Below are 13,908 nucleotides of genomic sequence, written 5' to 3' on the forward strand. Positions count from 1 at the left end.
TAAGCTGCACTGGCAACAGCTCAGAGGGAGGGCAGGGGGTGGTCTTTTGCCTCCCAGCTGCCTGTCCTCTTACCAGGTTCCTATCTGAGAACGGAATGGTCACACCAGCCCTGACAATAGTTCGTGTACATTCCCTTGCTATAGCACCAGGAAAGCATACTGAATCCTTTCTTCTACCACTGAAATGAAACGAGTAAAGTGCTAGAAAGTTTATTACACAGAAGTTTCCAGCAGTATGAATGTCTTTTAAATAGCAACCTTTAAGGACTTTGATTGCATGTGTGATTTATTTTCCAAGAGTGTTAGCACATATTGATACTTTTTTCAAACTTTTACACCTTCCCTGAAATTCACCATCCAGAGGAACATTTTGGACACTTCAAAACATTTCACTCCACATGAACTAGTATAAAATGGAACTACTATATGCTAAACCTTTAATGTAAGTATTCATAGAATCATAAATACTTTCAATAATTTAACAGATGTCAATTTTCTCCTTACTGTAGATCTCTTCAAATCAACTGGGCATCACCAGAACAGCCAAATGGCATTATCCTGGGATATGAACTCTTACGTAAAGCGTGGCAGAGGTGTACCACATCAAAGACTCCAAAGAGCAGCAAAAGTAATAGAATGTGCATCTCATTAGAATGTGAAAAGCATGAAAATATCTGTGGAGAAGTGTGTTATCATCCAGAGTTGAAGGTACAAGTATATTCTTAAGTTAGTGATGTAATGATAAATCATACTTTTAGGAGTAAGTATGTAAATCAAGTCTCTTTATTAACAGAGGAAGGGAAGTGGAGGGTTCTGCTTCTTTTGATATTTTAAAATCAAGACTCTGATACATGTCTTGAAACTTTTTAAAATCAAATATGGATATTTGAGCTCAGTACAGGGATGAGCTGTGCAAAAATCTCCAGCAGTGTATGTGAGTCAGCTGATGACAAGTGATTCTATTGTCTTAAGTCTGTGATTGTTGACTTTATTTCTCCTTTCAGAAGAAACGAATTGGTTAGCATTTATGAATGTGTCTGGCATTAACACTTTGGTTTGGAGCAATAGCGCAGTTCTGAAGTACATCCCCATATTGTTTTCATTTACCACATGCTGGTTCAGGGTGGAAGTGGTTTTAATGCATGCGAGCTAAATCCCTTACACAGGAAGCTAAGCCAGAACCTCTGTTTCAAAAACCCTTCAAATATGCTCCAGCTCTGGATGGGTACTTAAGGCTCCCAACCAGTCTGTGGACCACCCTCACTTCACAAGATGCATCTGAAGTTTCTTCCCTTCAGGAAGCTTTGCTCCACATGCATAGTGCAGATGTTCATCCCAAGGAATCAGGCTGTATCTGATCCAAAGTAAATCTCACAAGCCACGTGTAATGGCAGTTTGAGGAATCTCAGTGCTAACCTCTTGAATCCACTGATCCAATCCCATTGTGACGAATTACATGGTGGGTATACACATATATAGATCTCTGGATTTTTGCATCCCACTTGAAACAATCAGTTTTGCTCAGCTGCGTGCCATAGGGCACACACTGTAAACTACTAGAGGAGATTCTTTGTCAGCTCAAGTATTCAGGTATCTGTGGGGCACATGATGGTAGTTCACATAGCTCCTTTGGCATAAAGAGATTGCATTGGACCACTTAAAGGCCATAGGAAACTTTCTAGGTGTATGCAGAATTTCAAAAACACTAGTAAAACTGTAAAGCTCCTGTGTGAGGAATCATTCCTCAAAGCCTGCATGGCAAATAGTGTTATTAACATGACTTGCTGAGGGGTTTTCCCCCCGCTTAAATTGTTCCTCGACTAGATCCTTAATGACCAGATTCTCCAGTACAGAAAATCTATTTAGATTCAGCTACAAGTGGGTGGTTGTTACATGACAATGATGAGCAACTCTGAATGGGATCCATTGTGATTTGTCAGATGTATTTTTAAATTATGGCTATTTTCAGGTTAATCTTCATATGAGTTCCTGTTTAGGAGTAGGATCAATAGCATAGCGGGAGTCTGTAATGGTTTTTATTGACAAACGAGGTAGAAAACTCTTAGTTTGAAAGTAAGATTTAATGTAATGAAATAGTGTCCCTATTTGTCAAAGGCATCATCACATGTTCCATGACTAAAGCAAACAATATGTATTCACAAGATTCCCTGTCAGACAAGACAGTAATTAAGGGAGTGAGTTATTTGAGGGGTTCAAATAAAAATATAAATTATTCAGCCAACACAGCCTTAGCTTTTGAGTTCCCTTGAAAGCAATACTATACTAAACATATGTATTTCTGAAACCTTGCAAGTGAATTATGGGCAGTCCTTTGTTTTAAAAGGCAAATTTACTTATTTCAGGTTTTTGTCATGGTAGACTTTTTAATAGATCTTGCCATGTGTATGAGTTAAATTTGTATTATATTAATTATAGAAGTTTTCTTCTCCATTTTTATTTTTTCAGCTTTCATTCATTTATGATAACTTTGAGCTTGGAGAGTGTCCATTTATTTTTATAGCTTCCTGTCTTCCTAATTTTTTCTAATTAATTTTACATTATTTTTTTGTATCGGTCTCTCTGTATTCTCAGAGACTGTGGTTAGAAGTGGGTACTATTTGTTAAGTAATGGATATATAATAAACAACTGGAAGGTCCACAGGAAACTGAAGCACTCATACATAAAATGACATGGGAGCCATTTTTGTGGGTGAATTGATTTAAATTCCCCTCCCAACGCTTTGCCTGTTTTGCTATGTGTATCCACGCTAGCCATCCAAAATGTCTGTAAGAGCTCCTGGCACACCCATGTTGTTCTTAAACTAGAGTCTGTGACAGGGACAACTTATGTGGCAGCCCTCTATCACACTTTCGTAGAATTCACCGTCAGTCTATGCCAGCTATAATGCTGAAGCATTTATGCTAGTATATGTGGTCCTTAGATTCGACAGCCTACTGGACAGAAGTGAAGAAAAGCAACGCTGACCAGCGTACACTTGTTCTGAAAAGAAAGCCTCTTATCACAGTGCCAGCTGCTATTCACCATACATTAATTGTACAACCAAATGCAAAGAGATGCCACTGAGAATTAAATGCTGAGCAGCTTAAGTAGTGTTCAGATCCAGAATAATAAACAAGTTTTTTGTTCATCTGATGATAGACTGGTTAGCAAAAGCAGTCAGATTGTATACACATAGTTCCGATAGACAAACACATTGTGGAGTTCTTTTGCTCAGGTCGTTTATTGCACCTTGTATAGAAGACACAATGGGTCTAATTTCCCTCTTACTATTTCCTTGAATTCAGGACTAAAGTGAGAGGAAAATGGGCCTTTTATACAAAAATACTTCGGAGATATGTCTTGAGTTATTAATATTTCCTCATGGATTTATGTGTTACATTTGGCATCGTCAGCTTGCTATTGTAAGGCACTGCAGAAAAAGAGGGATTTGTTGCAATTTCTTATCTACATAAGAGATCACCAGAATATAATCTCCTCCATCCATAGAAACCAAAGTGTTTCAGTAATAGGAATACAGGGGTGTGTTTTCACTGCTCAGCAGAGCGGGATGCAGAGACTCTTCGCTAACGTTGGCTGAGCTGGGTCCACCTCAGTAGCGCAGCTGTATCAGAAAGGCAGTGCTAAATAGCCTGGGTGCAGGGTTGCACTGGTCTATGTGTGCTGTGCTGTGTTTGGGATCCAGGTTAGTATCTCTGCGTAGCACCGTGCTGTGTAAATAAACCAACTTGCCCAGAGCTGTCTTGGGAATCTCTAAAAGAGCAAATGACCTTTGCGCTAAAACAGACGTGCACATGCACATCCATGGGCTCATGTAGGCCTGATATTAAGTGTAATGAAGACAAAAAAAGATTCCTGCTATCCTAAATAATCTCTGCATCAGATCCCTACTTCTTGTTTCTAGTTATTATCCAGTTTTCTGCTTCAGTTTTAGAAATCCTTGTTATTTTAACTAAAGCTAACACAGTGCTGTGCCTGGTATCCTGACCCTGGGGTTTGTAATCAGACTTGGGTGGATTTATAATTCTTGAGTGCAGAAAGAATTTAGAAAGGGTTTTTTTCATGTGTAGTTTTGCAGAAGAGCTGAGAATAAACTCTCGTGATGAATTTTGTCAGCTGCCAGGAGGGTCCCTGTGTCCTGTGTACCTTTTATACTATAGTAACAAACCTGTGCTGCTTGGGTGTTTCCAAGCTGCCAAAATTGACAGTCTTTTCCTACCTGTTTTCAGAAGGTGTGATCCATAACTCTATCCATATTTGAAATCTCAAACCAGACAGCAGCTCACAGAGCACATATCACGAGATCTGCAGAGATGTACTTCAACTAATGAGGGAATGTGGCCTAGCTTCACCCATCAGGGAGCATAATCTCAGTACCGATGGGGAAGACATTCCTGTATTATCCATGCAGCTACCAAACTGTCCTGTTATTACTGGCATCCTGAGGTGAACACTGAAAATAATGAGACAGGTACAGTAAAGAAGTAATTAAAATAGTGGCACAAAGGCTAATAATTTCTGTACACAATGGATCATGAGTATGAGCATCAATGGTTAAAATCGTCCTGATTGAAGGTGTTAATACAGCTTTGGCACTTTTTATTTTCAGCATCAACAAGCTGTATGAATCTGCAGTTAATGAACTAATCAAATATAACTCTGACATTACTAGGAAGTACAGGCTTACCCCTTTATTCATTGTAATTAACACGTGCCATTTGTTAAAAACACCATCAGGACTCTTCTCTTTAAGGACAGGAGGAGCAAAACGGTGGTTTGATAGCTAGCCTCAAAAGCACGATTTTCTGGAGTGAAAACTAACACATCTCAACACTGGTGAAGCACATTCCATAAATATTTATGTAAAATCTACTATTAATGCTAGCAATATTGTGCAAATTCTTTTCAAATTCTTTCCGGCTTAGAGAACCTTTAAAAAGATAACACTTCATGTATAGTGTGTGTTGTAACACACCTGAAAGACAGGAAATAAAACTCGTTTTAGTAAGATAATATATAGTGATTTTTAACAGAATAACAATAATTTCTGCTCATGGATTTTAGGTTTAAGGCTGTACCAATTACTAAAAGAGAACAGCAGTTTGAGAAAAGAAATGGGTGAGTAAGTATACTTAGCAAAAAAGGGTGTCTATAAAGATTCAGAGATAATTTAAGTAAAAAAGAATGAGCCTTGCTAATTTAAAATATTCCCTCTCACATGAGAACATGATGGGTCAATCATTACTCTGGTGTTTGCTCCACAGGCAGAAATTTTTAATGAACTCCTGTAGCTAATAGGAATTCCTTAGAGTGTTTTGTGAATTGCTATTTCACAAAGTGACTCTGGCAGCAAGCGTTTGACAAGAAGGATAAACATGGCTGCCTAGCACATCTGTTTATTTGAGTAAATCAGTCCTAGCTCAACTGGCATGTGTCCATAAGGCCAGATAATATCCTTCAGCAAAGTCTTCAGCAAGCAGAGGGATCAGGGATGATACATTTTTAATTAAAAGAGAGTCGCATAGATAAGTTTAAAGTATTTTTTAAAATTGTTAAAATATTGTGTAATCCTGCCTGCCAGATTTGATATCTAGTTACTCTGTGCTAGTGTCATGGCTGACTGGGCCTTTCTCAGGTATCATAATAAGCCTTTATGCCCAGCCCTTCCCAGTCCCTGTGCTCCTGAGTCACGGTCCCTCCGTGGGCTTGGATAGGAGGATAACTACGGGATTGATTTGTGAGTAACTCAGTCTACCAATAGTTTTAAGGGCTCCCATGATAGCTAAGGATGAACATCTTGTATCATGTCCATAGACAGTAAAGATCTTCTGGTTAGTAAGCATATGCCAAACATTCAACCCTCTGTACGAGGGTGAGATCTCTGACCTGCCTAAAATGTTGGTGTCACTGTATCTGATCGCTACGAGGCTTCTACTTTCATGTCCATAGTAACACCATCCAGTTGGGACTGTCACTTTTAGATCTAAGAGGATGAGATAATAATAACCTTTTGCCACTATAACTTTCAATCCATCTGCTTTTCTTCTTTGTGTGTGACATAATTTTAGCATTACTTGAATGCATTTTATTTTATGGATTGATAATGCAGAATCCTTCGACCGAATATCAATGCAAATAGAAACTAACTATCTTTAGAGGACTGCCAAAAAAGTGTTATTTAACAATTTACAGCTGACTGCAGAGGATGTTACGGAGCTACATAATAATAGCACCAACTATATCAATCGGTAATGCCAGATGAGAGTCTGAATGTGTTTTAGAGCTGACTGGACCCCTTTTTGGATACTGTCTATAGGCTCTTGAGAAATACTGAGGGTCTTAAATAATTTTTAACAAGGAAAAGTAGCTGCTGAAACTATTGTAACATAGCTGGGTGTTCAGCTGGGGATTTTTTGAGGGAATTCAGGAGGAAAAAGAGAGGAACCAGTAATAATGCAATCTTACAATTAATGTTCCAACCGGAATACTTTAGGGTTAGTACTAAAGCAGACCTTCAAGTGTCTGCGTGGAATATGCAGAGCAGCTGATTCTACTGGGGCTTCACAAGAGAAGGGGCATTTCTTAAAACAGGAAACGTCGAATGGAAAGTAAAACGGCTACTCAAGCATTTGAACCTGGATAATGCCAAAGATGTGCAAGTTTCTTTATCTGAAAGATGGAAAGACTGTGTTCAGGTGAAATTTGGGTGGTGTGCATCATTGAGAAGAAGGAAACAGTACAGAGATGACAAAGGAAATCCATGGAAAGCAGAAGAGAAATTGGGCTAGACAGATCACAGGGGAGACACAGTCCCCAAGGGGCACGCAAATTGGGACTAAGAACATGTGAGGAACATGTATTTGGCCACCTTCCATGCAGGCAGGTACAGCATTTACTGGCTCTGGTGTCTCAGGCTCAGGGTGCAGTAAAAAGCATGGGACAGAGGCCATTTTTTACAAGTGTCAAGAATTGTTGCTAAATGTGATCTATTGTGTGGCACAGACAGTGGCACGATAGTACTTGATTTGATATTTTTAAGAATGCTTTTAAATGACTTGGAAATACAGAGAGACCAGGTAATCTTCTAGGTTGCTTTGGAGCCAACTGTAAATGAAGAAAAACTCAGTCTGGAGTGCATGCCAGTCATAAAAAAATATCCAAAAGATAGGAAGCAGGGATGTAAAGCAGAGTTTTATTTGACATCTTAACTAATGATCTGGAAGAAAGAACAGTAGGTTAATTAAATTCATAGATTGGATTATATTACCAGTGACAAGATGGACAGCAAAATAATATAATAGGACCTAGAGAGACTCAAAATTCCTGAACTGAAAATGACGAAATTCAGCTACTTTGGTAGTTTAAAACAGATACTGAATGAGAAAGTGTGCTGGAAAGGCAGAAAACTATGTGACAATTCAAAGCATATAAGGTTATAAACCCTCAAAATATAATGAGGAAACAAGAACACCTTCTGCCCTACCTCATGTTAATTTTGGGTTACATATTGTTTATGTATTGTAAATTGTAACTTCAGAACCTAACCTAATACTCCCAAGAGTGATTGAGTGAAGGCCATTCAAAAGTCAACAAAACAGAGCATCATCCTTCTGAAGTCAAGAAGAATTTGTTTACGGCATAAGAAAAGTAGTAATATTTTCTCTGTATGTATATATTTGTGTTAAAATTATAAATGTAACACAAATTAGATGTCCTGAGCCTAGTAATATACATTTTTTAAAGCTTTTTGACAGCTAGTAAAGTACCTAGGTAAACAAAAGATTCTTCTAGAGGAATGCTTTCTTTCTTTGCTGCTAAGATAACCTGATTTAGAACGTGGTTAAAGTGGGGCGGAAGTGCTCCATGTCAAAAGAAAACAAAGGAGCAACTCTGTTCTAACACCTGTGCTGTACTGCCAACTGCATTTTCTGTAAGGGGCATCGTTCTGGCTAATACAAGTTGCACTGGGTTCTGTGCTTACAATTTTTATGATGATTCTACTGACTGTTCTATATGATTTGCTGTGTATACCATGTGCCACTCCATCAACACAGGAGTAAGTGTACAAATAATTATTTGACTGTTCAAGCATATAATTTTCTCGACAGCACCTAGAAAGAAGTCCACAGTTAAAAGGCTTTTTCAAAATTCATTTCCATGTAAATTTTATTTTGGAAAAAAAAATCCTTATATAAATACTATTCTCTTGAGATCACATTGTCTGAAGAACTGTGATCATAAATAAGCGATCATGTGTTATAAGAAGAAAATTCCACTTATTTTTATGTGAAAGAAAACCAAAGAGTTCATATTGGGAAATACTGCTTTTAGTTGTAAAGGGTTTCAGATGGCATGTTTCATCATAGATGAATGAATAAATAAATAAATAAATAAGAATTGGGGAAAAAAGATGAGGTGATGGTAGATTATATCTACATATTGCAATCTACTCCACATTGAGAGACTCAAACAGCCTGCAAGGCATATGAAGATGATTCATATTAATGGACTATTTTATTAAGGTACAGTATGGTTGAAGGCCACAAAATAGCAGCATTCTGTCAGATACACAGTAGTTTATTGAAGTCTGATAATGCTGGAGGGCACAGGATTTCAGCCCAGTTACATTTTATTTGACTGCAGTCATATTAGTGTCCGTACTAGGATGTGTGGTACATGTTTTCATATACATTGTTTTGCCAGAGAATGCATTATGTTCTGTTTAACAGATATTGCCTTACTGATTTTTTCTTTAACTACTTCTAGGTATGTTGTAATGGGATTCTGCACGACAATAAACCTGGCTTCCAATGCTGTGAGGACAAGTACATTCCATTTATTCTTAATTCACCAGGGGTTTGCTGTGGTGGTCGGATACATGCTGTGCAACCGAAACATCGGTGCTGTGGTGGTTATTACACTAGGGTGTTAGTAGGTAAGAGACATCTCCTTTCCAGTGCTTGAAAGAAACAAAACAACAAAGTTGATATATCTGTTAAACCAAGGAGAATGAAAACATAGCAATACATGTGGGTTTTATCAAGATTTCTAGATGTCTTCGAGACATGTTCAGTGGCATAAGCAAAGAAAATGGCACTGACTTTGTCTTCTAAACACAGTACACTGTTTATACAAGAAAGGCTTAATTGATGAAACCTGATGATTGGGTCATTTCCCAGAGAACTAATTTATGCCAAACTATACTTAATTGCAGTAAGTGCTGCATAATAGGGAGGGCAGTTCTGCTTAATAGGAACACCATCAGGCAATTTAGTGGTGCAGTTTAGTTCTCTGCTTGACTTGACCCCATGTGATTTTCCCTAGCCATTTCTTTTGTGGAACAATTGTTAGCATTTGGGGTTGATATTATGGATTACATCACTTCTGCTTGTTTCTGCATTGTCTACTCTTTGTTTCTACCAGTGTTACAGATCAAAGTACACATCCCACATGTATTATCTTTGATGGAAAATTATCCTTTTCTTAAGGCTGATCATACTCTTATTCTCAGAACTGTTTGGGAAGTTTGCCAAAACTGTGCTTCTGTGCTATTGTCCAGACTTTAGTTTTCCAGTTTGTTGGTGGATTTTTGACAGGGAGGTGGGAGGAAAAGGAGGAGGAGAGCCCTTTCAGGGGGCAGTGTTCAGAGCATATATCTCTGTAGGCAATTGTCAGGTCAGGAGCTAAAACGCTTCCATTACTCATGAGCTGGCACACATTCCTAGGCTCAGAAATGCTTGAATTTTTGCCAACACATTCAGCACATCCCAAGTTCTGATCCTTTGAAAAGTAATTCATATATCACAATATTAGAATGCCTTCCATGATGTCATCAGAAAAATGCTATCACATGGAAGAACCAGAGAAGAGTATTTTGCTGGCCTCATTAATCTCAATGTACCGAAATGGAGAGATTATACTGTGACCTCTGTCCCCATCCAGTGGTCTATGTTAACCAGCTTAATGTTGTTTACATCAAGGAAGAAAAGCACAGTGAAACAAAATGTCTTATGTCTGAAAGTAGTTCATGTTCAGTCAGCAGTCCACAAGCATGAAACAGTGAATGTTTGAACATGATTTTAAACAGGTTTTTTTTCTAAGTATACTTGCTGCATTCTCTTTTTCCATACTCTAAAGGGCAGCAACATGAACAATGTTGGTCACTTTTTTCTTTTTTATTTTTATAAATATGCTAATAACCTCAAGCTAAATGTTAATGTGGGTCATTCGTTGATAAGGATAACAATTAACTGTTAAGACTGCATGGTAGTTTTCAGAGAGAGAACATTTTCAAGCCTAGCTTGGAATGGATCCCATTTTGAGAGGTTAATGAGAAGGTTACTGATCCTTTGTGTCTTATGTCTAATAGTTCTTTAAAAAAACCCAGTTTTATTTCCAATAGATTTAAGCTACATTCTGTATTTTAATACTTTCTCTGTGTAGCAACTAAATGAGATTCTGAGGAATGCAGGAAAATATGATGAAGTATCTAAACAGATTATATCTATTATACTCTAAAAATTTGTCCTCATATTTTTTTGTTTATTATTGACTTTATTTGATAAAGTTATTTATATAGGAAACTCTGTAAGCATACATATTTCCCAGATGTTGTTTGGCCAGCTTGATAGCTCTAGATGTACTGAAGCACACTGGGCTGAAGGCATGGAGATTACAAATTAGGAAGGCAGGAATCTCAGTTTCTGAAACAGTAGTGCACAAAGAAATGCAAACATCCATCCCAGAACTAAGATGGGAGGACAGATCCTTAAAGCAGAGCAGAACAAATAATGCTACTACCACCCAGGCACCTCTTTGGCAAGGAATGTGGGGAGAAGGAAAACAATGTTCTTCCTTATCTGTTATCTGTTTATTTCTGACAAAAGCTGTATTGGGTTTAGGGCTCTCTGTCTGTAATTCTCCATCTTTCAGAAGAAAAGAACTTGAGATATTGCTTGCAATGAGAAAAAAGAGTTTTAAAAATCAAAACACATTTCTTTTATTAACAGTCAGGATTCCAAATACTTTAAACACCTCTATTACCTGTCTTCAATAGCAGAAAAAACCCCTACTCCTTCCAAGTGGCGTTTGAGCCACAGAAAACACTGTAACACAGAAATACAAAAATGTAACTTTTAGAACAGCGGATCAGATCAAGTGCAGACACTAGTGAATTAAAATTTTTGCCGTTTACCATAATTTTTGTATCCATTATGGCAGTATCCACTCTATTCATAGCACACAGTTTAGCCCAGGCCAGCCCATCATTATAGTGTCAGTCTCATTGGCAGTCTTATCCTAAGGCCTTTTCCTGCAAAAGCTGATGCTTTTGCTTAGGTAGCAGCCAAGCCCACTGATTGTGATGGTGGTATTTAGTTTTTAAAGTGAGTTTAATCCTTAAATTCTTTGGGAGACGAGGTCCTGAGCAACACTGAAAAACTCTTTCAGCAATGTGAATTAGTCCTTCAAAATGAGTTTGGAATGATTTTGGAGGAGACAAGGAAATTTTTTGCTGAGAATAAGTAGGCTGACTGTTCTGTTAATCATAGCAAGAATGAAGTCTCTTCACTATGTAGCTGCCTCTACTTAAAGGTTTTCAGCTGTATATATTTATCATATTTACAGAAATTATTTTAGTTGCTCTCCTCAGTTTGTCATGCTTGCATTATGATATATTACAGACTCTTGGCCCTTAATTCATGAATGCATGTTTCTTGTAATTATTATTACAAATGAATATACTTTTATAGCATTCTAGAGTACTGAGTGATTTCATGCTTTCCTGTGGAATGTTTTGTACCTGAAGCTACTAGTGTGTGAATCCAGACTTGTTGCTATCAGATGAAAGCCTCTTAGGGATTTCAAGAGCTATAAATGCATAAAATCTTTAATTGTATTCTTAAATTGACAGGAGAAGTGTGTTGCCCTAACAAAGAGCAAAACAGAGTTTCAGTTGGAATTGGTGACTCTTGCTGCCAGGGAATGCCGTACTCCACATCGGGCAATCAAATCTGCTGTGCTGGATCCCTCCATGACAGTTTCAATCAGCAGTGCTGTGGGGGAGAAGTCATAAGCACGGACTTGGTCTGTTGTGGTGATGAAGAAGCAGGGACTGCACACAGACCTCTCACAGGTAAGTGATAAGTTTTCCAGAAAAAAGGGTTTTCGTCTTTCTAAATCTCTTATGACACCAACCATTCAGCAGTGGCACGCTCAGATTTAAGGTGTGTATGCCAATTTGTTAAAATGATGTTGCACTTTACTCACCTATTCTGATAGACTGCAAAATGGTGAGCTATCAATAACCCTTTTTTGCCTTTGTCCAAAAGCTGCAGGAACTGAAGACACCTGAAAATTCAAAAGGAGTGCATGATCTTTTATTATGCCAGTCAGGAAATAGGACTGGTCCCCTCTCAATGAGCAGAGCAGAGGTTAGACTTGGCCGCCTTGTGCTGCCATGCATCCCAGTGCAGGGATTTTCCATTTGCTCTGGAGATGTGGGGTTAGTCATTTAGAAATTGGAGATTATGATGCTATCTGCTTGGTCGTCTATGTCTCTCACTTGTGCATCTAAATAAGGGTAAACCTGCTGCAGTTTAAAGTTAACAAAACTTAATCCCTAGCACTAGTCACTTGTTCATCTGGTGTATCCCATTAATCTCTTGCACACCATCACTTCGAGGTACAATCTGAACCCTACTCCCTCGTAAAGCACTCTGTGACTAGCTGGTGACAGACACAGGAGGTATTACAAACCCTATTCAGGTATTTTCATGTGTCTTTTCTTTCCACAGTTACTAGACAAATTATATACCACCAGCCTTAGGCTTTCTCAGCCTGACAAAAAGACTTCAGAAACAATTGGAGTCTCAAAGGCGAGCCCAATTTCAAAGCACAGAGGTAATGAAGGTTTAGTACCCAGTTCTGCTTGGTGTACAAAGATGAGCGATGTAGTGCTTTCACCATATGCGTGCCAGTTTGAGCCTCTAGTTATACAACTAAGGATCTTAATATATAACTAAGAATCCAGATCGGAAACCTGAACTCCTCCTTTCCCAAAAAATGAGCTCTATCTTCAGCTTATTTTTTTGTATTCACTGGATCCTTCAGCCACTGTGATATTAGAAGTACCCTAGTTCTGTGTGGATTGTCAGGAAGGGCTAATCAGAACAGCCATTGCAACGCATTCTGCAGTTTCTACACTGTCCTTCCCTTGGAGTGTATGCTGTGAACAGCACCACTTGCATGATTTTAGCTCCCCCTCACCGTGATCCCTAATTGTGCCTCATCTACAGCGTCTACGCAGGGCTCACAATATCAGCTCTGAACAAGGCCCTCTTGCATAGCCGCGCATTGTGTGGCTGCCACAAGACGGGGCTGGCTCATAAAACATCTCTTTATGTGCTTTATTACTTAAACTCTTTTATTTGCCTGCAGGAGCCCTTTAACAAAATCACATTGAATTGACTTTCTCACACCAAATCAAATCTCCCTGGTCCCAGTTCAGTTGTCTTTGTCAATATGTATTTTATAAATGGAGTGAATTAACAGATGCTGTTGGAACAGAACTGCTGGGGTAGCGTTTATGTTTTTACTGCTCTCTCTGGGCAGATGAGTTGTGTAGGAGTGTAATACAGGTATCTTGGGATGAAAGTTATGTTCTTCATTTCAGTATATATGTATTCTTAACAGTTTTTTTCTTTAAATATATATATTTAAAAAAACTTTAAACCCCTCTTTTTAAAATGTGTTTAGCCTATAGCGCTCTGTCATTTACACCATTTTTCTTGAGAATGGGTCAAGATGACAGTTTTTTCACTATTAAAAAAGAAAACAGTGGCTTTTTCATCGTTCACAGGTTTTCTGTGAGGACTTTATGCTGTGAGCCA

At 38.3% G+C, this 13,908-nt stretch overlaps 1 protein-coding gene across 1 annotated transcript in view; it reads left to right on the top strand.

Annotated features, from left to right (window-relative positions):
• The window catches only part of USH2A (usherin), a 390,731-nt gene that overhangs the window by 286,804 nt on the left and 90,019 nt on the right, over positions 1-13,908 (top strand). The window contains exons 47-49 of the mRNA XM_074817915.1: positions 510-708; positions 8,786-8,954; positions 11,931-12,152. Coding sequence (XP_074674016.1) covers positions 510-708; positions 8,786-8,954; positions 11,931-12,152 — 590 coding nt within the window. The remainder of the gene's footprint in view (positions 1-509; positions 709-8,785; positions 8,955-11,930; positions 12,153-13,908) is intronic.

Source organism: Strix aluco, chromosome 3 (genome assembly GCF_031877795.1).
Source record: "Strix aluco isolate bStrAlu1 chromosome 3, bStrAlu1.hap1, whole genome shotgun sequence".
NCBI lineage: Eukaryota > Metazoa > Chordata > Aves > Strigiformes > Strigidae > Strix > Strix aluco.